At 38.2% G+C, this 27,425-nt stretch overlaps 1 protein-coding gene across 1 annotated transcript in view; it reads left to right on the forward strand.

The window, feature by feature from the left end:
* The window catches only part of MYCT1 (MYC target 1), a 29,584-nt gene extending 8,883 nt beyond the window's left edge, over window positions 1–20,701 (forward strand). The window contains exon 2 of the mRNA XM_013178340.3: window positions 14,785–20,701. Coding sequence (XP_013033794.3) covers window positions 14,785–15,317 — 533 coding nt within the window. The 3' untranslated portion in view covers window positions 15,318–20,701. The remainder of the gene's footprint in view (window positions 1–14,784) is intronic.
* The last annotated feature ends 6,724 nt before the right edge of the window (window positions 20,702–27,425 follow it).

Below are 27,425 nucleotides of genomic sequence, written 5' to 3' on the forward strand. Positions count from 1 at the left end.
ATAATTTCTCTAGGAAACAGAACTATGTCTTAGCCTTATGCCATGTTTTATTTTTTGGCTATCTGGCTATATTCTGAAGTTACTGTTTTCAATCGACTACTGGACCATTACCATTTTATATAAACCCCATATAAGAATTTATCAGATAAATCATATACTTTCTTCACAAGGTTCAGGCTGACCACACTATTCCAATTTTAATATAATTACATTTATTTTGCTGTCAGTTAAGTAAAAGTTTTGACAAGCATGTGAAACTTAATCCCTCACATTACTGAAGGTAAGGTTTTATATCAATAATCAGTCCTTGCATTCAGGGAGCTAATATGTAAATCCATTCCAAGATCTTATGTGCAGGCTTGTCAGAGAGATAAAAGTATATATTAATGAGGGACCGATTTTTTTCCTTGTCATTCTTCTGGCAAGCCCAAAGAAATAAGTATTACTGCAGATGAATAAAAGAAACAAACTGAGGAGATGAGACCAGTCTTATACGTACATGCTGTCTATTCAGAGCACGATTTCTTCCCTGTGTATAAATTATTCTTTTAAAGTGAATCTGTCATCCTCAGGCTGTGTTTTGCTGCCTCCTAATTACTGCTTCTTTCCTCCTTTCCTCTCCCCCCACTATACAACCACTGATTTATCAAATGCTTAACTATGTTTGGCAGGAAGGATATAGATCTAAGGTAGTTGAGTTAAGAGGCAAAGTTTCTTCATAGTATTATTTAATTAATCAAACACAAAGTGTATACACATTTTGGCAGGTACACCCACTGTATTGACTGTGTATTGCTGCTTGTTGTCACATGAGCTAGCTGCCAAGAAAATCATGTTTTATTTATCCACTGAACCCAGAAATCTCATTTTCAGGAAATTATGTATATTCCTTCTTCCAACCACCACGGCAGTGAATGAGTTGATATCAGCAAAGACATAATAAAAGTATCTTCCTTGTGAACTTTTTGCTAAAGACAAACCCCACGTAGCTGTATGCTCAGCTGTTAGAGCATAGCAAGATTTTGATTCAGAAGTGTTAATCTCAGCAAATTCTGGGTATGCTGAGACTCTGTCTCAGTTCTTCTTGTAGAAACTGTTAGAGGCAAATACTCTTTATTTATATTTTATACTCAATTTCCCATTTTGCCATTGTAGCTCATTCAACCAGGAGCTGAAAACCTTTTTGAGCCAAATGAATGGTTTGAGTGGTGTCATTTTCCTTGCACAAGAGATTAATATGAAGTTTGCAGATGGCATGAGAGGTCCACAATCAAAAAAAGAGCACAAAATAAAACCAAGATTCAAGAATGACCCTTTTTGTCTTTGTAGGATCATCTTCATTTTATAACCTTATGCCTTTGGCTGGGAAAAAATAATAATAATAAAAAAAAGCCTATACATTGCGGTTCATACTGGCTATGGCACATTTTCTTACTTTTCAAAGCAGAAGTTTCACTTTCTACACAGCCTTAATAAAAGGTACATATACTATAAAATACTTAAGTTTTAACAACCAATTCAAGGTTGTGCTCCTAAAAACTCTTAACCAATGTAAATGTAATTTATTGCATTCTTGGGATGTAGTAGATTTGTTTCCAATATGATTAATAAATCCCTTTTTGTCTGAGGAAACAGAAAAGAGAGTTAGGAGAGTTTGATTTTTATGTATTGAAAAACAGGACAGTTTTAACTTCACTTATTTGTTACATAGCTTCAATCAAAACTGTATCAACAATACAAATATATACAGCATTGTTATGAAATGATGGCTAGAAAATTTTCAGCAAAATAGTTGAGAGAGAAAAAGAAAAGGAAAACAAACAAACAAACAAGACAAACAGACTGTTCAATGCAATGCAAAAACTTCTTAAGGGTTGTGCACATGTTTGCTAAAGGAAACAACCAAGGCATTTTCTGCTTCTCAACAGAGGCCTCTACTTTATTCAGTCATCTTATTTGCTGAAGAAAATAAATTCACTGACTCAGAGATTTGAATTCCCAATCCGATGTCTTAACACACACTTGTGATATTTGACCATTTAACTGTCCTCTCCTCATTTTAAACCCTTTGTTTTAAAAGTTATCTTATATTGATGCCATCTCTCAGTTACCCAGAGTAATGCAGGCAGAATACAAATGAAGAAGGAGACCATTGATGGCTCAGCTGATTGAGATGTGCAGGAGTCTCTGGTAAGCAAAGCTTGGACCAGACCCTGCACCTGGAGCAAACAGAGCCCAGTGCAAGCATAGCCTTCCAGACACTGCTGGCTCATGTGAGACAAATGTCATTGTCCCACTGCATACCAAAACTCCATCCTGAATCATCTGCCCTGGATCATCAAGAGTTGACTAAAAGTCCAGATCAATAATAATCCCACTTAGAAATCACACCAACATTTATCAGCTTGTGGTTGCACAGATTTTTGTCAGTACCACTTAACTAGATCTCCTAGACCAAACTGAAGTAGATACTCATATCCATACTTGATAAAGGAGAAATTTCAGAACCATATTGTCACACAGGAAGTACTGGGAGAAATAAAGCTCAAATTTCTGAACTACGGATAGGTAACTGCAGAGTACAGTACTACCACATATGAACACACTTAGGTATTCTCAAAATTACATATTCACGGCAATATTTGTTCCCTGAGGAAGATAAATAAGCAGGAAGATAAGCAGGAGGTTTATTTTTTTATTTATTTTGCATTACTGGATACAGTTTAAGTATTTCTGTAATGAAAAATGTAGGAAAATATTATTTAAATAGAGATCCCTCTTCCTGCTGCTTGAACACATGTTTATTGAATACTTTAGGATACTTTAGATTATTACTCATCAAAGTTCACAAACAGCTCCTCTTCCTTCCATTCTTCAACTTTGTACAACTTTCTTCATTTCCACCCAAAGAAGGACATAGTTTTAGCAATCTCTCTCTCTCAAAAAAAAAAAAAAAAAAAAAAAAAAAGGAGAGCGACTACAAATAGAACAATAAATACTATTTTCATTTTTTCATTAAAGGCTACTTTTGAACAAGCAATACACAAGTTAAAGCTGTCAGCAGAAAGCAGAATATTCTGTGCCAGTATCTCAAAGACAGTAGAGTTTTGAGTGAGAAGAGCTGCTTTTGAGAAACTTTACCATTTTGGGCCTCATTAGATTTCCTACAGCTTCTGCCAAGATGCACATATGTATCTGTTTCTTTCATTTTGTCAGCACTAGCATATATGATGGACATTTACAATAGAGACTAAAAGAGATGGAACTGTAAAAAGGAGAGTACTATACTCCTGGAAGCAGCTGGGCAGCCCTGGGCAACAAGGAGCAGAAACAAGGCTTCTTGCCAAAAGAAGGAGGCACTTATGCCCCAGCAGCAAACGTGTAGAGGTTGCAGCACTTTGAAAACATTCCGCATTGAGAACCACTGTTTGTAGGATTTATGAGACAAGCTGAAATGTGGTTATGTTAGTGGTTTTTTTTGAACGCACCTTGTCACTCTGAGTTTTCTCCCTTTTAAAATATTCTACTTTATGTTCTGGTAAGACTTAAGTTATCAGTATGAACACTTCTTGTCTTTTTGTGTATTTTCACAGTAAGAACAAGTGTGTCCTGATTTGTGTTTCTTTGGTCTCAGACCACATGCAGCAGAATTGCTGTGGTGGGACTGAGGATGATTATAAATTATTCCTTGCGCTACAGACTTCCTAGTAACTTGGAAAAAAAAATAAGAACTCTGTTCTAACTTTGGATTTCTTCTGCTTTCTTGAATGTAGCTTTCTTTTCTTTTATGTTTCCTCCTTAACTTTAGGAATTTCAAGAAATTGTCCTTATAATATTAGGATATCACTCTAGCCACTCATGCTCTGACCATATAGGAAAAGATTTTATTCTCAGGATCTGTAAAATAATCTTATCAATTACATAATAGCTATAAAATCATATTGCACTCTGGCAAATTGTGTTTTACTGTTTAGCTTAGGTTTATGCAGAGGACATATAGCTTAGGCCTATGCTCTGGTTTTGTGAGTATGATAAGAATGCCTTGCCAGAATACTGTTTGCTGCACAAGCAAAAAAGATCGCAATTACATTACTGTCTTTGTAGTGCATTAGGAATTATAATGAAACCACATAGTAACAAAGTTTCTATCTCTGCACAAAGAAATCTTTGCTTTGTTTTATATAGTTATGCCAAAGGTATGAAATTAAATATGCCGACATCTCCATCTTAGATGTTTCCTTCTGATTATTAGAGTTACTCTTTATTTATCATTCCAGTAAAATTCAACTGCCAGTAATATCAATGGACCATTATTAACTCTGAGTTGGTTTATAGGATTTTGAGATAGCATATCCCACTGTTCTGGATTTTTATCATGATGAATGACGGTATTAGTAAACAAAGAAGATGTCCTCTAATGCATGGAGTTCATTCTGGACATAGCTGGATAGCAAGAAAGAGGAATTTAAGAACAGAATTAACATCATGTTTCACAATAAGTACATATATTTGCAAAGAAAAACAAATCTGTACAAACTGTACTTCACTAGGCTCATAAATATTTATTTCTGTTGTGCCACAGTACACCCTACTTTCAATGCCTCTGCAAAATGTTAGTTCTAAAGTGCTTATGGCAGCATAATTCAGAGTCTGAGTTTTCAGATACTATTAAGTTCTCCTCTACCCTTCATCAAATGCTCACTGTTAGGTTTTCTGACACCCTATTTTATTAGAGTTAAGGTATTTTACGTACTGTTTAGATTTCCACCATGAATTTCCAGCAGAGGGCAATCTTGTTCCTACGTTGGTGGCTCATTTGAGAAATAAACCTACTAGTAAACAGCTGTTCCTTCTGCAATTCAAAAGGGGGATTAATCCAAGGACATAGGCTATGCAATTTTTTTTCCTTGTCATTTACTTAATAAATTTTCAGACACTTCTGGAACTTATCTCAACTTCTCAAAGAATGTTTTAGAAACTGAAAAAAAAATAACATCTCTATGGGCCTTGAGCTGTCATCTATATTACTTTTGTTGTTTTGTTTTTTTTTTCTCCAAGACAGGATTAACTACATTACAAAAACCCTTGATTAATATATATTTTTAAAATCTTTAATATGTGTAGATGTGTTACCCACCTGGAATAGTTCTTACCTGTCCTCATAGATAGAAACACATTTTGCACTTTTAATCTGAATTTCCTTTGCTTTATTTTAAACCCAGTACTTTTTACATGATCTGTAGAAGACATAGAAACTTTATTTGCAGCAACAGTTCATTTAATAGAAGTGGGAGAATTACTTTTACTTGCTGCAGAAAAGGATCTAGCAATAGCACGAGCTGAAATTTCTGACATTCTGACAGCCTAACTATCTTGTTTTATTAGTTCTTGTGTCCCACACAGTCTGCGTTTCAGCTTTTTTTTTTTTTTTTTCCCCCCACAAATTCTGTTTTCTAGACCTCACTATCTTCATCTGGTTGCTTTCTGGATGTCACAGTTACCTGAATCAGCCTGTGCTGTAGACAATTCCTCTCCCTCTTTTCACATGTGCTGTGTGACCTTTCTTAACATTTGCCATGACTAAGATCACAGCTGGCTGCTTTCACAAAGCAAGTGATTCGCCCACCCATCTGAATCATGGGCTGCCTACAAATGATTAATGAGAGGCTGGTTTGCTAATACAATTAGTGACAACGATCAGGAAGATAGTAATGTCAACACTTGTCAGTTACAGAGAAATTGTTTTTTTCTGAACTCAGCATGACAACAGCAGCACAAGAGTTGGTTTCTACTGCCAGCCCCAGCCTCAAGTTAAATTTTCTTGGAGTTCCTAGAGCCAGTATAAAATCTTCGGTACTTCAAATCAGTTGAGATCTTCTGTGCTGGGAAAAAATGGTGGCTCTTCGGGTGTAGGGTATTCTCCCTTTCCACACTCACTGTCTGGGATGCATGAGGAGGAATAGCTGCAGCCTCTCCAGCTTACACCTGCACATTTAAAGGGGGCTTACAAAAAAAGATGGAGAGTGACTTTTTACATAGGCAGCTAGTGATAGAACAAAAGGGAATGGTTTTAAACTAAGGGAGGTGTGGTTTAGATTTTATTTTAGGGGGAAGTTCTTTACTCAGAGGGTGTTGAGACACTGGCACAGGTTGCCCGGAGAAGCTGTGGATGCCCCATCCCTGGAGGTGTTCAAGACCAGGTTGGATGGGACTTTGAGCAACCTGATCTAGTGGGAGGTGTCTACCTGTGGCAGGGGGGCTGGAACTAGATGATCTTTAAGGTCCCTTCCAAGTCATTCTATGATTCTGTGATTTGCTATAGCTGCAGGAAGATTCTATGAGTTTGTTAAAATTCTGACAGATCTTGGCTCCTGCTGTTTGGTTTTGCACCAACTGGGCTAAGTTACAAACATGCGCTGTTCACTGTGATGAACTTCACTTCAAAAGTCACCAAGACTCCAGTAAAACAGTATCTCAATCATTCTTACTAGTCAGGTTACTAGATTTGTCATTCATAAGTAAGTGCAATTCATACCTAAATACACTAGCTGGTGCTCAACGCTAAGCTGTGCAATGGTCAGGAATGTATTCCAATTCTGGTTTGTAAGTTTTTATACCATTTTTTGTCACTAAGTGTTCATTTGGGAAAAAAAAAAAAACATAGGGTGAGACAAAAGCTGAGCTGGATTTCTCCATGCCTGACGTCAAAGCCTCTGCCAGTTGTCAAGGTCTTTCACCTCAGGGACAAGGCAGTGCGTGTGTGTGTAAGCATGTGTGCATGTAGGGGAATGACTGCTTAATTATTTGGACATGTTTTGAGTCACTGGCATGTGGCATGGCATAAAGGAAGGAGTTCATAAAAATGTGAGATGGAAAGAATTAAAATGGAACAAAATTTAGAATTCTCCTGTTTGGATGGAAAATATAAAAATATCTCATTTCCACCATACAACATGGTAGTATGTTCTGATACTTTTCATGTTTATCACTTCTCTGTCACTTCTGAGGGACAGAAAAGAACTGAGAAACATTGACACTTTACGAAGCAACAAGAAAATACCTGTGAATTGTCCCAGAAGAATTAGGGAGGGCTCCTCTAAAAAGGTGATGCAGCCATTAACTCAGCTGAAGTGTCTCTATACCAATGCACGCAGCATGGAAAATGAGCAGGAGGAGTTGGAAACCACAGTGTGCTCACGAAACTGTGACCTAATTGGTATCACAGAAATGTGGTGGGACAAATCACACAACTGCAGCACTGTAATTGAGGGCTACAAACTTTTCATAACAGAGAGGAAACAAGAGATAAGGCTGTTTCCCCCTATGTTAAGGAGTGGGTAGATTGCAAAGTGCTACCTCAGAAACAACCACAAACAGGTTGAGAGCCTAGGGATAAAAGTTAAGGACTGGACCAATAAAGGATACCATGTGGTTGGGGTCTATTACAGGCTGCCTGATCAAGGGAACCCTGTTGCTGAGGCCTTCCTGCTTCAGCTACAAGAAGCACCATACTCACACGCTCTCATCCTGGTGGGGGATTTCAGCCACCTGGATGTCTGCTGGGAAAGCAGCGCAGCAGGCTGCAAGCAATCCAGGAGACTCCTGGAGTGCGTTGAGGATAGCTTCCTGGGCCAGGAATTGACAAACTGATCAGAGGAGAAGTGTTACTGGACCCAGTGCTCACCAGTGCAAATAAAGTCATGAAAGAGTTTAAGACTGGCGGCTGTCTAGGCTGCAGCACCTACACCCTGGTTGAATTTTTGATCTCAAGGAATATATACCTGTCAAAGAACAAAGTCAGCGCCCACAATTTCTAAAGAGAGAACTTCCAGATGCTTTAGGAATAGTGGATGAGATCCCCCCAGACACTGTCCTTACAGACAGGGGAACTGGTAAGAGCTAGTAACTCTTTAAGGATGCTTTTCTTAGAGCACAAGAACTCTCCATCCCCCTGCATAAGAAAGTGGACAGGGAGGGCAGGAACCCGAGATAGCTGAGCAGGGACCTGCTGGTCAAACTGAGGTACAAGAAGGAAATGCACAGGCAGTAGAAGCAGGGACATGTGGCCTGGGAAGAGTACAGGGATGCTGTCTGGATGTGCAGAGATGGGATCAGGAAAACCAAGGTATAGAAGGAACTAAAATTGATGTGGGATTCAAAGAGTAACAGGAAAGAATTCTATAGTTACATGGGTCAAAAAAGAAAGGCCAAGGAGAGCGTACCCCTTCAGATAAATGAGAAGGGAGTACTGGTAACAACAGACATGGAGGAGGCTGAGGTGCTCAACTAATTCTTTGCCTCTTGCCATTCTTGGCAATCAATGGCAGTCAGGCATCTCATGTCACTGCATCAACAGAGTGGCCAGCAGGTTGAAGAAGGGGATTGTCCCACTCTGCTCTGCATCTTGTGAGGTCCCTCTTGGAGTATTACATCCAGGTCTGGGGCCCCCAGCACAAGAAGGATGTGGACCTGTTAGAGCGGGTCCAGAGGAGGGCCACGAAGTTGATCAGAGAGCTGGGGCACCTCTTCTGTGAAGACAAGCTGAGAGAGCTGGGGATGTTCAGCTTGGAAAAGAGAGAGCTCTGGGGAGACCTCACTGTGGTCTTTCGGTACTTAAAGGGGGCTTATAGAAAAGATGGAGAATGATCTTTTTACACAGGCAGATAGTGATAGGACAAAAGGGAATGGTTTTAAACTAAAAGAGGAGAAATTTAGGTTAGATATCAGGAAGAAATTCTTTACTCAGAGCACCCTCCGTGTACCAGTAAGGTGCTGGACCAGGTTTCCCAGAGTGGTTGTGGATGCTCTGTCCCTAAAGGTGTTTAAGGCCAGGTTGGCTGGGGCCCTGGATAACTTGATCTAGTGGGTGGCATCCCTGACCATGTTGGGGGTGTTGGAACTAGATGATCCCTAGATGAGGTCCCTTCCAACCCAAGCCATACTATGATTCTATAATGTCTTATAGAGTTGAAATCAAGCAGCTTGTATGTGATGTGTTCTGTAAACAAACTTGCTGGTGTCCCCATAAAATAAAGTTTGCATGTCATGTATAAAATGCCTCATCCTAGTTTTAAGTAGGTGGAAGAAAAAGCAAATGGGAAAACTACTCTCAGTTGCTGAAGTAAATAGAAAGGATCTTGCGCTAACATAATATGAGTAAAGCATCTCTATAAAAACCTGAGTTTGGATGCAGAACAATGCCATACTTGACTGACAAACTACCTTACCAGGTATCATAACTTTAAGATAAATCTACTTAATTATTTCAGCTTTAATAAAGCAGCAACAACATCAAAATATTAATAGCCCCGAAACATAAAGTAGATTGCAATATTTGTAAGCCATCTACTAGAAATTAATGATCTACTAGACATCTACTAGACATCAAATGTGTAGGCATCATCTCACTGTAGGGGTGTTTTCTACATCCTTGTGCTTAGCAATAGCATGAGCAGAACAGATGCTAGGAAGGCTGGCTGGTTCTTTATTAGTTATTATTGGCAATGATGCAGTTCAGATTCAAGTCATACATACACAGCCTGGCTAAATGGTTTCTATCTCTCTGCTCCCTGCATTCAATACCTTTTGCTCCCCCCCCACCCCACTTCCCCCTCCCCGATGATTCTTACCCTTGGAAGCTCTCACTGAAGTTGCTGCTTTCATGATTTTGAAAGATACTACTTAACCCTTCATGTACTTGTCCAGTTGAAAAATTTGCAAATGTGTATTTCCTTGCAGGGTAAGGAAAATCTTGTGTCTGCCTTAACTTTTCACACTGGTTAATTGATCATAATAAGGCTATAGGAAATATGCAGGTCCAGGGGATTTCCTGAGTTCAGGGAGCAGCATGTTGCTCCAGCCTCTATACAGCCAGAGATAATGACAAGAGAAAATTTTCCTTGGGAAAATTCTTACATTTTAGTGGAGCAAAATCCAGAGTGAAATTTGAATGAATCCTCAATGCAAATGTGTTTTAAACTCAAAGGGATGTCTTGCTATCTGTTGTGGTTCATGAAAATGAAAGGAAAACGAAAGCCTCACAGAAACAAGATATTGACCTGAGTACATATGCAAGGATCCTGTTAAGCTCCATGATAGAGGCAGGATCCTCCATCATGAAAAGAAAATCTATTTCATGAAGAGTTTAGCTGATCCAGGGACTGACAAGTCAAAGTAGGGATTATGTTAATTTTTGGTGAGGTATACCCCAAGGTATACCTTCTCAGAAGATTTACTGATCAGTATAAGCCCTCTTTGGCTGGCCTTGCTACTGATGCCCAAATTGGATGGAAAGAACTTATTTCAGGGCCATAACGAGGAAAAGCACCTTATCAGCCAGTCTATCATCTTTACTAATAACATGTCCAAATTTCTTCTGTGTGGTTCTACAGATTGTTAAAGATTATCAACTGCATAGGATGTATACTAACACTTCATACATACAGGTCATGGAATTTTATAAAGGGCTTAAAGCCAGCTACAACAACCAAGAAAAAACTTTGCATAGAAATACCTTGCATTGTATAGAAAAAGAAAAAGAAAAAAAAAAATAGAGAGAGAGAGAAGAAAAAAAAAAAAGCCTTGCAAATATGTAGTACTCCCTTTGATTCTGCATGTAGAAATTCACGAGGAGAGAACAGAAGGAATTCAGGAGTTGCCCAATGTGGACAAAAGTTGGCCTGATGGACACATGCTAGCTTGGCATTCAGATCTAGGGGTAACCTTTAGGAGACATGGGAGGCTGTGGGTTCCAAACCTTTCACCTTTTGACATGGACATATTGAAAGGACCACAGATAAGAAAAGTGATGTAGCTCAGATATTCAATTGTTAAACATGCAGCAGGCTTGTGTTATGTTTATTTCTTTTTATCTTTTTATTTCTGGCTTTGTACCTCAAAGTCTGTCCTTTCTTATTGCTAAATATATATATATATATCTTTATTCTTCACTTCAGCTGGTGTTAGGGGTCAGGTGTTAGGGGTCAGAGTTGGTAAAATTGGTGAGATGATGTACCCAATATTTTCAATTGTAACATAAGCAAATAAAGTGGAAAGTGTGAGCAGCCTGAGAAACATACAGATCAAAATATATTTAGGGGACCAGCACCAAAGGAGTTATTGTCAGCATTCCTACCTCATCCCTATTTTTTTTTTCCTCCCTTTTCTTCTAAAAAGAAGGGGACAGAATGACTTGCAAAGCTCTTAGCAAACTATAGGGTATTATAATGGCTCCCTAGGAGATACATCCTGGTAGTATTGCTCTGACTTTCTTGAAAGACTGGTTCTGTCCTGGCACTGCCCCGATTAAGGAAGAGAAAAACAACTCTGTGGAAGCCAGCTGTTCCCCTCAAAATCCCAGGTGCAGCAAGTCCCTCCCTGCCTTTGATCTTTTCCTCTGTTTTGTAGTATTTTCTCCAATGCACCTCAGGGCTGTGATCACTGGACGTTCTAAAGAGGAAATCAATGGGCATAGATTTACAATTCTTCAGTGTAAGTTTTTAGACCTGAATTACATTTCAGTGAAATTCATCCTCTGCAGGGAGTCAACAAAAAGTAAGTTTGGCTTATTAGTGTGCCCCCACAGTTCCCACTGATGTCAGGGAGAGTCTGGGAATAGAAAGAATAAAGTGCCTGTAACCCATGGGTCTAGTGATATTTCTATAATAGGAACCAGAAGGATTAAATGTAGGTACAAACTGAAATGAGAGCATATGGAGTACTGCATGGGGACTGCAATAATCAGTGTCAACCCAGCTGAGTTTCCCCAGGGAATAATTTGACCCTCTATTTTTGCATTCAAATACAGAGGTAAGAAAACTAAAAGAATCAAAGAAGTTAAAGTAAATGAAGACATTATGAAAAGGGATAATTGTTTGTGCTGTACCACCAGCACAGGGGAAGAGCACGTGGGAAGGACTGAAGAGCTACACTCAATACTTTTGTCAATTCCCTCATCTGCTTTTAACAGTGTGAAATGCCAATTTGACCGTGCAGGTGGTGAAAATTATACCTAGAGGGATGCAGAGACAAATTCTCACCATGGTGCACAGCAGCCCCAGAGTCAGGTATGCTGGTGCAGCCTGCTGCGCTTCTGCTTACACTGGAGGATGCTGAGTCTCATAGAGGGCCCCTTCTCTTCCTCCCTGCTGGAGTCAAGATACCAAGCAGGAGCGGGGATACTTGGAAGCAGCACAGCCCCCTGTGCCTGGGGGATTCCTTGGCAGTCTCAAAATATAACAATGTACCTAGCATTCTAGTCAAGGTGTGAAATAAATCAACCTAAGAAAGGATTAGCTCTTGCTCTACTTTCTCATGGCCATAGAAGGATGGAAGTAGGGGCATTCATACAGCAGCTCAGGCCCTTGCAAAGTGCTGTCATTAGGACAACTCCTGGGCTCTCCTCACTGGAGGCCACCGAAATCTGTCTCTCTTTTCCTCCCAGTATGAGGAGGAATTTGCAGTAACAGGTGTTAAACACATTAAAACATAATAGCCTGCTCCTGACCAAAAAAAAAAAAAAAAAAAAAAAGTGGCACAGTAAGGCCTGCTGTGTCTCTGAAGATGTTTTTATAAAGGGCAGAATCATTATGCATTTATCAGAAGACTGCTGATGGTGATGGGGCTCTGATCTGTGGTCCGGAGTTGTAGTACAGGATGCTGCTGCCTGTGGGTTCCTGCAAAAAGCAGACCAGACAATTGACCTTTGCCTGCAGAATACCCAATCAAGAGTTTCTTAGTTGTAAAAAATGAGGGATTAAAGAAAAAAAATGTATTTTGGGTCAAGTCTGGTCCACCTCTGATCTGAGGGACAATAAAGTGTTCCTAACAGCGAGCTGTGCTCTGCAACAATACCCAATGCTTTATGCCCCCAGCCTTTACTTTACTCTGCCTTTTGCAAAGTCTAGTGGTCAGACACCAGCAACAATAGTGTTCTATAGGCATCCAAAATGCCAGTGGCTTAATTAGAACTTAAATTTTCTGGGCATCCTGAAACTTCATATCTTTCGTGAAAAATACAGAGTGAATAAACTTGGGTAGGAGATTCACAATTATGTCAATAGTATGTGATAACGTTATTCTGTCTAAAACCCTTCACTGAAGGGTGAAAAGAAGAAAGAAGGTAGATAAGGAATTCCTTTCCTTATTCCTTTCCAATTTCCTTTTTAACAGGAATGTTTCACAAACATCATAACATAACAGAGACAACACCACAAACAGAATAAATGTTTCAAATATTTTCATGGTTCTTTTTCACTCGTTTCCTCTTTGCTCCATGGGTAGTCAACACAGAGTTTCATCTTGTTTGTGATCCAACCACTATTTGTATTTTTAGGGAATATATAAAGGTTTTGCATTCATTTCAGGCCTCATCCATGATCAAAAATATGCGTCTAAATTTTTTAGTATGCCAAAAAAAGCTGGTGCTGAGTTGTAAATGACAAGTTTTCTGAAGCAACTAACCTATTCTTAGAAATAGGAAAAATTCTTATTCTTGTACCTGGTGATACCGTGTGGGGGAGAAAATGACCCTAGTCATGCTCCTTTTTTTTTTTTTTTTTTTTTTTTTTTTTACTTTCTGATCTCTTAATGCTAGAAAACAGGTATAAAAGAGCTATAAATATACTTTTCCTAATGGCAGATTAATGCATCTTCAAATTAGTTGTGGGGGATGGGAAATACATAAGGGACTTAGTATTACTAATGGTTATCTCTGACCTAAATCATTTAGGATATGGTAATTCACATTAATTACTAAGAGGATTTAAAATGTCTTTTACTCAGCAGTAAAAGGCTGGGACGTGTTTTCATGTTGTAATAAATACAAGACTTAATCCATTAAGAACATGGCAGAAGCTACATCTCAGTTGTAATAGGTGAGTTAGCAAACACGTACATGTAGAATAAAAATATCTATTAAAAAGTCCTCGAGTCTTCATTAATCCATACTTTATAGTGTTCACAGAAGTAAATGTTTGGCAGTTTTACAGCACACCTTGGTGTTACTGGGTGGCCATTTCTGGGATAGACTAAAATCTTTGCATCATACCAGAGACTGGTAGGAAGTGCAGTCTACTTTCTGGATGTTGTTGAATTAAGCAAATTAAAGAAAAAAAAATAGCACAGCACAAGAAGGATGTTGATCTCTTAGAAAAAGTTCAGGGGAGGGCCACGAAGTTGATCAGAGGGTTGGAGCACCACTCTTATGAAGAAAGGCAGAGAAACATGTGGCTGTTCAGCCCAGAGAAGAGAAGGCTCCAGGGTGACCGTATTGCAGCTTTTCAATACTTAAAAGGGGATTATAAAAAAGATGAAGAACAACTTTTTGCTCAGTCATGTAGTGACAGGACAAGGGGGAATGGTCTTAAACTAAAAGAGGGGAGATTTAGATTACAGATTAGGAGGAAATTCTTCACGATAAGGGTGGTGGGGCACTGGCTCAGGTTGCCCAGAGAAGCTGTGGATGCCTCATCCCTGGAGGTATTCAAGGCCAGGTTGGATGAGGCCCTGAGCAACCTGATCTAGTGGGTGGCATCCCTGCCTATGGCAGGGGTGTTGGAACTAGATGATCTATAATGTCCCTTGCAACCCAAGACATTCTATGATTTTATCATACTATAACAGTATGAATTGCTGTGTTTATGCTGTAAGACTCATGTCTTACAAACAAAAATCTTAGAGTGTGCTCATCTTTTAAGGAGGTTGCCATGTTCAAATCATCTTCAAGCAGGGATATTCTTCAGGACTGATAAATTAACTCTGCTGTGTATTTTTGCTGTATTTCAGAACAGATAACAATAGCCTTCACAGTGTCCATGGTGATCGGACTGGTGATTGGAGGGGTCATCTGGGCCTTGTTCACTTGCTTGTCGCGTCGCAGAGCTAGTGCCCACATTTCCCAGGGGAGCTCTTCAGCTTTCAGCCGTCGGTCCAGACCTGCCTCCCACAGCCAAACTACTGGCAGGACTGGATTTTACCGTAACAGCAGCTGTGAACGTCGGAGCAACCTCAGCCTGGCCAGCCTCACCTTCCAGCGGCAAGCCTCCTTGGAGCAAGCCAACTCTTTCCCCAGGAAGTCAAGCTTCCGTGGGTCCACCTTCCACCCTTTTCTGCAGTGCCCTCCCCTCCCTGTGGAGACGAACAGTCAGCTGATCACCCTCACTCCCACCAACACGACCACAACCTTTGTGGGAAGCACCACCAACAGCTTAAGTCGACCCGAATTCCACTGGTCTAACAACAGCCTCCGCATCTGCCACTCCACACAAACCCCTCCTCCTGCCTATGAAACCATCATAAAAGCGTTCCCTGACTCTTGAGTCAGGTCCTTGTTGCAAAGGCACATGGACATTTTAGGAGGAACCGCAAATGTCTCAATTTTCTGTGCATGCTGAAAATCTCTAAGAAGTCTCCAGCTGCTGTGACACATTGCAGAGGGGATGTACATTGCCAGGAGGCGGGTAGTGCTGATTTTTTAGAGCACTATGTCCCACTGTCCAAGGAATCACTTGTCTTTGTGTTGCCTGCTCTGATTTACTGCCTTGCAACATGCTTACATATTTCTATCACTGTATTATAACCATTTTATCTTTTACTTTAGAGGAAAGAAAATGCTGCCGCATTAAAAATAAATAAATAAATAAAATAAAAAAGATAATTTCTTCGAGAAATATAATGTTAGGAATTACTCATATACAGATTTCTGCAAAATTCACTATTCTATTCCTTTAAAAACAAACAAACAAACAAAACAAGCAAACAAACAAAAAACATGTTCTAGCTGTATGCATTTTTCCAAGTATATTAAACTTTCAGTGAAAACCTCCATTTAACCAAATTCGTGCTGTAACCTCAGAACAGCTTCTAAGGAAGAAACTTTATACAAAGACCTCATAGGAGATTTAACATCACAGTCCAGTCCGTGGTAATAGGTATCCTGTTCTGCTTACTGTAAAGGACCTTAAAACACTCCATATTAGGGCTGTTTGTATGAAATTCCCCACAATATGGGAAAGATGGTGAGATATACTATGCTTCATGTAAAAAGTTTTGAACGGCATAGTAAATGCTTGGTAACAATTATAAAGATATTTCTGTCTGTAGTCTGCAAAACATGTAGTTATTTTAACATTTTAAAAACCAGTAAGGTTGTATGAGAGCAGAAATCCTGATGTTTCATTTTCTAGTTCTGGTTATCAAGATAAGCATTGCATAAATGACATTTTTTTTCTTTTTTAATTAAGTTACCTGTTTTGCTATGGGATTGCTCATTTCCTTATTTCAAATTGTATTTCTCAGATTGTACCATAGTTCAATTCTTCCTGGCAAGTTATTCACTGAAATGTTGTATTTCGCTAACACAAGATTTTAGACATCTATAGCTGAATACTGGGATTGTACAATTAGCTAGAATATTAAGATAAAGATGGAATATTTACTTGAGGTTAACTTGACTGTTATACACATATTATGTCAAGCTAACCCCTCGTTTAGTAGAGGCTAATTGCACCAATGTGAGAAGTTCAGGATTTAGAAATAGCACAGGCAGATAGGGACTGTTTTAGGTTTTATTATATCAGTTTCCTGATAAGTATTTCATGTTCAAATAAAGGGAAGAGAATTTCCATAAGTAGAAGAACAGTCCTTCTCCTTGCTTAGAAATAAGTCTTTTATTCCTAAAAGTGTTGGGCAATTACCAGTTGCAGGACCCCTGACTCCTATGCTTCAGCAGAGAGCCTGAGTCCTCACCTTTCCTCTGGGTGGGACAAGGATTCAGCAGCTTTCTAGAAGAGGCAAAATGTTTAGTATTTTACTTTGCAGGCTTTTGGTGACTAGCAGAATGCATCTCTCTACAGAGTTCAGCATCCCTCATGCAGCACCACTACTGATCTCTTAACTGCAATCTTCCAGCTCCATACCTTTCCACTTGCAAATATTGTTACAAAACCTGAGCTTGCAAGCATTAGTTATTATAAACTACAATTATTCTTTATTGTAATGTCAAATTATTTTGCATTTATTTACTGTTTTTTTGCTGCTTTATCTTTAGCGTACAACATTTTCCCTTCTAGAGGGATGTATGTGATTGCTAGAACAACTACTTACAGCGTTTACATAGTTTCACTGCAGACACTATGGGTTCTAGTACACTGAAGACTTACTGATAAGACTGTAAAACTGCATTTGTCTGGTCACAGACTATGGACTTAAAACAGTAGTGCTATGGAGAAAGAAAGCTGTGTTATTTTGTTCCTTAATAATATTTTTTTCATTTACAGTTATTGAGTCTGGTGAATTTCATTGCATTCACAAGGGCTTTCACAGTGTGCTGGATCTAGAAGAGGTGAAGACACCTATTCTGACATGCCTACAAAGAGCAGAGTCCAAGCCTGCTCCCTTTCCTTACCGAGTTTGGTGGACTGTTTGAAGAGACAACTTGGCCTACAGTGTGTACCCAGGAGGCCAAAATTGCTTACTCCTTGAAAGAAATCATTTTAGATGAGTGATTTTTTACTCCCAGTTTATAAATGCACGTTACATTATAGTAGAACTTTCCACAGCACATTATTGCTTTTATTATACTATATTTAGTAAACAATAGAAAGGGAAGCTTAAATGTACTGTATTTTTTTCTTCCTGAAATCTGCACTGGATATCAAAATATTTTTTATGTCCCCCAGATTAGGGGGATTAAAAACACAGGTTGTTTGGTGCATAGTCAGTTTGGCTGTCAGATACCAGTTTAAGCAATGTCTGAAATGAATGTTTTGCAAGCTCTCTAGAGGCTTCAGAATGTGAAATAAAGATAGATGTTACAATCTCTCTCTCTCCCTCTCTCTCTCTCTTTCTCTCTTTTGAAAGATAAATATGTTGACTTGTATAAAAGTAATGCTTTAAATGGAAGAGCATTATCTTTAATTCTTCAAGGTGATATAGTTGGGAGTGTGAATAAAGGCTTGTCCCCTCCTCTGCCCTGTGAGGAGACAGACCATGGCTGATGATCTTACATGAAGTCCTCATTGGAATGTGCCATATGAGACCACCTTCCAGAGATTAGAAGTAGAAACTAAACCAGGTATTATTAGGAAATTGCTTTGCTTACTTATGCTAACAGGAATTGAATATTTTTGTAGTACGAGTGGTCATCAGATGATATAGCAGATTTTCCACCACTTATGAGCACTATAAATTTCTCTTACAAATAATGTGATTACAGATTTAAAATTCAGTGTTTTCCCAGTAATTTGACTTCAATCCAAAAAGTGAGAAAATGTTTGCTTTAAGCACATGGGCAATCATTATAGAATTCATGCTAAAATGGGCTCATGCACATTTAATTGAACTAGGACCAAAACACATTGCATATGATCAAACTTCAAATTCAATTGTAGGATTCAGGGATCAACAGGTGTTTGATAAGCAAAAAATTATAATTGCTCATTGTAGTGGTCTTTTATACCTTTGGTTTTAATTTAAAATACTGGGAGGAAAAGTTGATTTCTAAAAAAAAAAAAATGTATTTTTTCTTATTTCAAAGCATTTACAAGCAATGAATTAAACTTTACAACAGTTTTGCATATAATACTTTTTAATGGTGAGAGGCAGTGATTAAAGGATATGACCAGAATCACACAAGGTGAGGTATGCAAAACTCCAATCATCCTCTAGATATCCTGACCTTCTGTCCTGAAGTGAAGAGAGCTAATTCTTTTCATAAAAAAACCTGTTTATTACTGCCAATATGCACAACAAATATTGCTCCAGTTCTAGCTTCATACAGAAGACAAAACTTACCAGCTCTGTCTGAGACTAGTTATGTTCCAACGTATTTACAAAAGTAGCTTTTGCTATATTTCTTGACCTTTCCTTACTGAAGAATTTTTGATCACCTCTTCAGACAGCTACTGATTTTCGTACTATAAAACACTGAGCTTGCAGAATCCTTGCCAAATTAAATTTTTAAAGTTCAGTTGCAATTTACCATGAAGTTTTTGAGTCATCTCAACATTCATTCTTAAGCATAAACTGAAAACCCCATTTACTGGAAATATCCTCTCAGAGATGAAATGACACATGCCAGATCCCTGACCTATAGGCACTTGATAAAATTAGGTGATGTCTCTGATGCAGTGCAGCTTCTGGAAAAAAATAGAAAGAAAACAGTAGTTGAAAATTTACATCTGTCAAGTTCAGAGCAGAATAGAGAAAACACTGCTGATACAAGTTCACAAAGCAGAGAGCAGAATATTAGAAATTGGACCAGTGACCCCACTGAGGATCTCTGGTCTCACTATGATAAGTGGTGGCTGTATCTCATCCTGTGCTTTTGCTTCCAAACAGTTTAGAGTCTGCGGACACAACTCGACAGAGGAATCTGGTTTGTGTGTCTCATTTCTCTTTTTAATTTTTTATGGAAGCTTTTGGCTCCCATCAGATTTATGACAATGTAACTGCATGAGGGTTGCAGTGTCTGATAGGCATGGACTGGATCATGGAGTTAATTCTACAAACATGTTTCCTGTCTGCTTTCTCTGTGACATTCTTCAAAAGAGACTTTTTTTTTTCATCTGTTAAGTAGCAAAATCAAGCGACTGTGCTTTGAGGGCTGAGAAAGAGCAATTGCACAATTTTAGATCAAGGAGTTATTTCAAATAAGAGACAATTAATTGTGAAAGGGGCTACACAAAGTGATGTCCCCAAGATAGCAAGAAATTGGATTTGCTAATTTAGGACATAACTGTCTTGTGTGTACAGACAGTATGGAAAGGCACTGGAATGTGAAATCATCCATATCTTGTTCAGGGATGATCTGCATCAACATCAATCCACTAGTTTACGATGGCATATTGATGACTACACAGGACAGCTGATGCCACCCTCTTGTTTCAAACAGACAAGAGTGCATATCACAGCTGGCAGTAAGTTGCGTTCTTTTGGACATACATGGAGAAGTTGCCAACGATCAGATGTGCACTGAAACAGCATGAAACTTCAACCTCAGGGCTGACCAGTCCAGGGCTTGACTTGAAGCACATTAGAGCTCCATTGAAGCAAAGAATGGGAGAGACTCATTCTATGACTATGCTCTGCTCCTGTGCTGTATATCTTGGTGACCTTTTGAAGTTATTTTTGGAGGAGGGAATAACTTCATTTAGATTACAAGATAATTACTAGATGGGTAGTAAAATTTGTTTTTTCTCATTCAGTGCTCATCTATTTAGTTCCATAGTAAGTTCCATCTCTCTCTCTATGGATCAAGTATAAAAGTACACAGGTCTATCCCATTCTTTTGTTGTTCTGCCAAGTAACAGAAAAGATGACTTTGTTATCCAGAGAATCACTCTGATGAATTGATTGGGTTGTATGAGATAAGCTCTCCAGCACTAGTTTGCCAGCATCAAAGCATGTTTTTTTGTGTTGTTTTTTTTTTTGTCTTTTTTTTTTTTCCCCTTTAATCCCTCAAGTAGATGTCATGAAAAAGACAAACACCTTTTTGTCCATACTGAATAACAGGTATCATTTAGTGAAACTCAGAATTGCCTTGCAAAATTCTTATAAATCTACAATACACTAATCCATGATGCTGATACTTTTGAAAATTTTGAGTAGCATAAAACTGACTCATAAAAATTCCCACATGCTCAAGAAATATATAGATGTTTGAGTGCTTATATAAATATTAAATAAACTCTTCTAAAGGTGATAGTGCTCCTAGACATTGAATCACTTCTGAAAAGGAAGTTGAACACTAACACATTCCTACTGCATCTAACCATGACTGAAATATATGAACTCAAAACAAACAAACAAACAACAACAACAACAAAAAATTATTCCTGAAGCATTAAAGTTAGGCATTTGTAGATTTTAATCTCTTTCACTTGAAGGAACCTGTTCTAGGACAGAAATATTCCCAGTAAAACTAGAAATATTGAAGAGAGAAAGAAGGACTGAGAAAGCTCAGTGTAGGTAAAGATGGGCTTCTACTAATATAAATCAGTTAGAGAATAGCTGATTTATGACTTTGCAAAGTTAGTGAAAGTGTGATTGTGTTTATTGTCCTAATAGTGTTCTTGAAATATGCCTGAAAGGGTTTCTCCTGATTCGGTGTTCCCTAACCTGTAACAAGGCCCATGCATCTACATGCCCTCTCACAGACATTTTATGGGTACAGAACATTTATCAGTTTCTGTTTTAATAAAAGGTATGGAGTCAGAAAGTAAATAACATGCCCTATATCTCCTCCTAGAACTGACATTTCATCCACCTATTCAACAGGTATCTATTGCCCACTTTTTGGTTTTAGATGAGGAGAGCTTTGGAGTGCAATGATAAGGACAATAGCAAATCAAAATCTTCACATAAGACAATTCACAAGTGTTACATATTCTTTGACACATTTTCAGATAAATTGTTAGCATTGCACAGAGATATCCTAGATATCCTTAAATACATTTAAAAGCATTTACTAGGATCACAGAGGATATAAGCAGGTGTTTCTGCTTCTTTCAAAGCATCTGTAAGACACTGAATGGCTAGATGATTATAAGGTTTCTTCCAGTTTTGCACATTACAAAAGATATAAAAACAGACTGAGAATGTTTCAGGCAATCTTTCTTAGCTTGACATTGTACTCAAAATCTGAGTTATTACTGATAAAAAGACTTTCAAGGTTAACTGTTCAGTTATTAGTAATCAAAATGGTGAATCAAAAGAATATGAAAGTTATACCATGTTATATATTGCTGTTCTTTAGAGGTATATTTGCAAATGGGGTAAGCTAGTCATACAAGTGAGGGTCTTGCTATCCAAGATCAATCCAGAAAAACATATTGCTTCACAATTACCTTAATTCTCTGAATGCATTGACTGACCATTGATGATTTAATCTCTATTGCTTTATTATTCACTGCAGAGAGATTACTCATATGCTTAATAACTGTTGAATCAGAATATAATTCCATATGCCACACCATTCTAGTGCCTAATTTAAGAGCATATTTTGTATTTGCTAAGTGATTTCTCTTTGTTGAAAGATTCCTCTTTGTGAAAACAGATGCCTACTCTGCTCATCTCACCTCCCCAGTCATTTCTTGAGCACATAAAATGTTCTGTGAGAATGTAATGGTGATCCTTATGTCCTTGTGAAGACACATGAGGGACTGACCATGGAGGGCATGGTGAATCACTCGTTGGCCACTCCTATCTGTTATTTGATGTAGTGCTAGGAAATCCTGAATCACATCTTTGCTCGAGTCTCAGCACTTCTGTTGACAGCGATGTTTTTTTTGCAGAATACCTCATCATCTCATCTTGCCTATCTAGATGATGTGCCTATGAAATGGGAAACATCAGGAAAGAGTAAAGAGAAGTTTTTACAGATACTTCTGGGCACCATTTGGTGTGGTGTGGGGTGTTGTAGAAGTGGGGTTGGAAAACAAAACTGAGCAAAGACAGTTCTGGAATCGGGAAATCAGTCTCCTCTGGCAGTTGAGGCCAACATTGCGTTAATCTTGCTTGTAATCAAGACTGTCTGAAGACAAAGAGTCCCCAGCAGGACAATCTCTTACAGACTTAGAGAAACATTGCCGCCAATCTCTTCTGCCTCTAGACTACCTAAGGAATTGACAAAATGCCTTTTATTGTGGTAGATCCCAAGAGATCTCACTTTGGATTCACCTTTGTCTTAAGCTGACAGGAAGATGAGGCAGAAAGGAATCTGGAATTGTTTTGGTGACTTCTGTTAATGATTTATTTTCAGATTCTTAAATTTGTACATGACATTCATTGCTGAGCGACCTTGTAACCTTTCCACTATTAGGGAACTTTTATTAGCATATCATACTTTGTGCACGAAGTCTGCAAGCAGAATTTTATGAAACAAGATGAGTACACTTTTTTTTTTTTTTTTTTTAACCAGGTAGTATACATAATAGATAGCTAGGACTAAAAGATGACTAAGTTAAGCATGAAAAAGATATTCAGCTCTCAAGTAGAAAATCAGGGAATTTTTCTTAGATAAGTAATTGTCAGTCAAGCCGAGAGGGGAGATGCAGCACTTGTTTGTTCTCAGGAAAGGCTGATCCTTAACATTTCTCACTCATGGGCAACAGCGCCACAGGACCACAGGTTGTTCTGAGTATGAGCTTTCTGAGCCATTAAACTCTGAATGAAGTGTCATGGGTCAGGGAACAGAGGCCAAGATAGGGCTATGGATTTGGCCTCAGTTCATGCTATCAGTTATGATGCTCAAAGCCCCATCCAACCTGGCCTTGAACACTTCCAGAGATGAGGCATCCACAGATCCTCTGGGAACCCTGTCCCTGTGCCTCGCCACACTCATAGTAGAGAATTTCTTCCTAATATCTAATCTAAATCTACCCTCTCTTAAAACCATGACCCCTTGTCCTATCATTACACTCCCTAATATAATCCCTCCCTGTCTTTCCTGTAGACCCTTTTTTAGTATTGGAAGAGCACTAAAACATCTCCCTGGAGCCTTCACTTCTCTAAACTTAACAACCCCATCTCCCTCAGCGTGTCTTCGTAGGACAGGTGCTCAAGCCCTCTGATCATCTTTTTGGCCATCCTCTGGACATTCTCTAACAGGTCTATGTCTTTCTTATGCTGGGGGATCTAGAGCTGAACAAAGTATTCTAGTTGGGTGTCTCATGAGAATGGAGTAGAGGGGGATAATCACCTTCCTTGACCTGCTGGTCACTTCTTTTGATGTAGCCCAGGATATGATTGGCTTTCTGGGATGCAAGTGTGCTCTGCTGGCTCACATTCTGTGTCTTTTTTCCACAAATACCCCCAAGTCCTTCTCCTCAGGGCTGCTCTCAATCCACTCATGGTATTTTTTATTCATGTTTGGGATTGCCCCAACCCAGGTGCAGGACTTTGCACTTGGATTTGTTGAATTTTATGAGATTTGCATGGGCCTATCTGCCAAGTCTGTTGAGGTCCCTGTGGTTGGCATCCCTTCCCTCCAACATGTTGACTACACCACTCACCTTGGTGTTATCTGACACCTATATCTTCCAAGAGCTGAGAGTAGGATAAACCTGCTTGAGTCAACTGTTCTGTTACCTCTTCATTCTGAAGGCTTTCTTTGAACTCAGTGTTAAAAATGTCAATACTCATTGAGTAACGTCAATAGAGAATTAAATGTTATTTTATTCTCCCACATGAATTGGTGCAACTGGAAGCAAACCGAGAATATCTTTTGGAAGAAGAGCAAGAAAGTATACCTGTGACAGGTGAACTTTGTTGTCCTTTCCACACACAATGTTTAGTTACATGAAGCTTCTAACTGCTTAGCATGATTTTGTAAACTATGTCCTTAGCCTAAGAGTTTTTGCTGGTAATAACATTTTTATTATTTATTTATTTATTTATTATCATGCAAATGGCAGTAGATAAAGAATGAAGAATGAGCCTCTGCGGAAAGGTTTTCTGAGTTCAAGTCTGCAAGTTAAATCTTCCATAGCTCCCTTATGCCTTCAATCAACATCAAGCTGATTCCTCCATCAACAAAAACAACAAAAGTTACACCTTTGTAAATCACTAACACAATTTGCACTGGTTGGTGTTTCATGGCAGTCAACTTAAGTTCTCTGTGGATATCCAATTAGTTCAAGTTTAGCATCCTTGACAATAAAAACAGACAGATGATTTTGTTTTATTTGTTGATAGGAGCATTTTAACCTTTACTACAAAAAGTTCACTTTCAAAATATTGAACCAATCAGATTGGTTAAATCATTACATATCTCCATATTATCAGCGTGGCCCATTCTTTTGTTGCAGAACACTTGAGTTTGATTTAAATTAAGTTTCTCAGCTAGTAATGGTCAATAAAACCCAGTTCTGAGCCAATGAACAATTAAGAGGCTTTCTGCAACACAAATGAGCCAGAACAACCTCATATTCTTCCTGGTGTCTCCTTATCTCCTTACTTCAGAAGGATTTACTGTCTTAAAAAAAAGGTCTCGTAGGTCTATAGGGACCTACAAGAAATCTTCACCTGTGCCTCAAGATTTCATCAATACCTATATTCAAATTTTCCTAGGGGAAAAAAATAAAATAAAATAAAAAATGGAACTCTAAACCACTCCATAATAAAACATAATTTTGTGTCATTAAAAAAAACATTGAGAAGGCTATATAGTGCAATGATGCTGATAAAAGTAGCCTCCAAAGTACTTACAGATCAGTCCTTTCTCACGAAGGCAATGAACACAAAGTTCTTTTCCACATCCTATATGGATCATCCTGCCTGTTGCTCTAGTTATCTTCTAGTTAATTCCAGATAATTTTCAGAAATACTCTAGAATTGTCTGTGGCTACTCATCTCGTGATACACTTGCTGAACACGTGCATGGAGTGCTCAGATGAATGAGAGAAAATGGCTTCTATGAATAAACAGTAAGTGCAAGTTTGAATAACAGTGTTTCTCATTTGTGTCTTTTCTTTGAGCAATGTCAGAATGGGTCAATGTGTCACCAAAGAATAGCGATGCAGTTGATAACACACTGGAAGACATGGTTGTAGAGAATTTCACTGGAATTCTTTACATGTATCTACAGAGGATTCAAATCAGCACTGAAATATTTTTTTCTATTGAAACAGAAAATGGTTTAAATAAAACAAAACAATTATATGTGACTTGGAGAGATACAATAATACTTAAAGATAATAGGAAAAAAAACTGCTGCCATGAAATTAAAAATATGTATATATATTAATCTAGTTACATGCTGAAATAAAGTTGTAGTAGAAATACATTTGTTTTTAATGAGCAGCTATTGATGTAACTGCATGATTTACCAATAGTCACCAGGAACAAGATTTACATCTAGATTGATAATTTATAAATTCAGACTTTATTATAATTTGAGTATGACATTTAGCAAATTTAAAGTGCTAAGGTCCAAGGTTTATGTTCAACTTGTCACTAACCAACAGCTAGCAACTTTTTAATATCATTCAATAGAACTGAAAAGTGTCAGTCCTTTTAGCACAGGTGCTGAATGTTTCATTAGTTTCTGAAGAAAACACTTTTATTCATCTGTTAACTTAAAAAAAAAAAGTTGAATGTAATGATACACGCATCACACATATGATGACGGTACGCATGATGGCTATCAAAAGTGTTGCTGTCCTATCAATCTTTTCTATCTCTGTGATGATCTCCACAGCCTCCCCAAATCCCTTAAAATCCTATTGGTATTAGATCATCTATTTATGTGTACTTAATAAAGTGGAATATATTGACTGTGGTGTTACATTCACTGGAATGTTCTTCATGCTTTACTTAGGACAAAAAGAATAATGAGCCATTGATGTATTGGCCAAGAAGCAAATTTAACAAAATGTAGGAGTTTATTATTTGTTCCAGTGACCTGTGGAGTCGAACTAAATGATAAGCTATGTTGGAAGTGTATCTCTCCTGTCCATGAACAATAATACGGTTCTTCCTTAACTAATATTGAAAGCAGTTAAGTCCAAATTATATATTTTATATCAGTACGTGTAAGGACAGTAAACTGTAGGTTGATACTTTCTTCTTTCTATATGACTTCTTTATGGAAACTAAATATGAATGTAGATTTTCTCAGCCATTATCACGTACACTAGGCTTAGAATAGTGCTCAGAGACAGCACGTTACACTATGCCCTTTATGCACATGGACAATTTTAGAAAACTTCTCTCAGCTCTTTTTCCATAAAGACAATAGTGGTAATTGCTTGAGACTGAAGCATTTTTAGCTTATTTTTCTCTCTCTCTCTCTTTTTTTTTTTTTTTTTTTTTTTTTTTTTCTGCCGTAGCTTTTAGATTGTTGCTTTTTTCAGCTCAGTAAATAAAGAACTTGTGATGATTAGGTCAGTTCAAGGGATAAAGTTATCCTGGCATAATTAGCATCTTAAAATGTGCCTTCCAACACAACTGACATGGGTTTTTCTGTATCCCAAGATGATATGTCTGCTCCCACAAGCTTCCAGACAGTGCAATAATAACAATATTCACTGGGGAATACAGAAGGAATTTGGCCATGTACACAGTCTAGAACCAGGATTTTGTACTAGACACAGGAAATGCAATCTATGCAAAATCAGAGAAGCATCCCAGTCATCCCACAGGTGTCGTTCTATTCAGCCCATGAAAGTCTCCAATCATTTAGTTACAAATGGACTAAATTCTGTGATATTTCTTGTCTTATTTATTTATTTATTATTTTTTTTTCATTTAGCATAGGAAACAAGAAGGAAGGCAAAGTTACTTTCAACAGCTGTGCTGCATCTGGAGATGTGTTCCAAGCCAGTAGCATCAATAGTTTGTTCATGAAGCTTCTGATGAACTTACAGACCTACTTCAGAAGGTTAGAGGCAACAGTGATTTAGAGTAAGATAACATGTCCCTGACAA

This window comes from Anser cygnoides, chromosome 3 (assembly GCF_040182565.1).
Source record: "Anser cygnoides isolate HZ-2024a breed goose chromosome 3, Taihu_goose_T2T_genome, whole genome shotgun sequence".
NCBI lineage: Eukaryota > Metazoa > Chordata > Aves > Anseriformes > Anatidae > Anser > Anser cygnoides.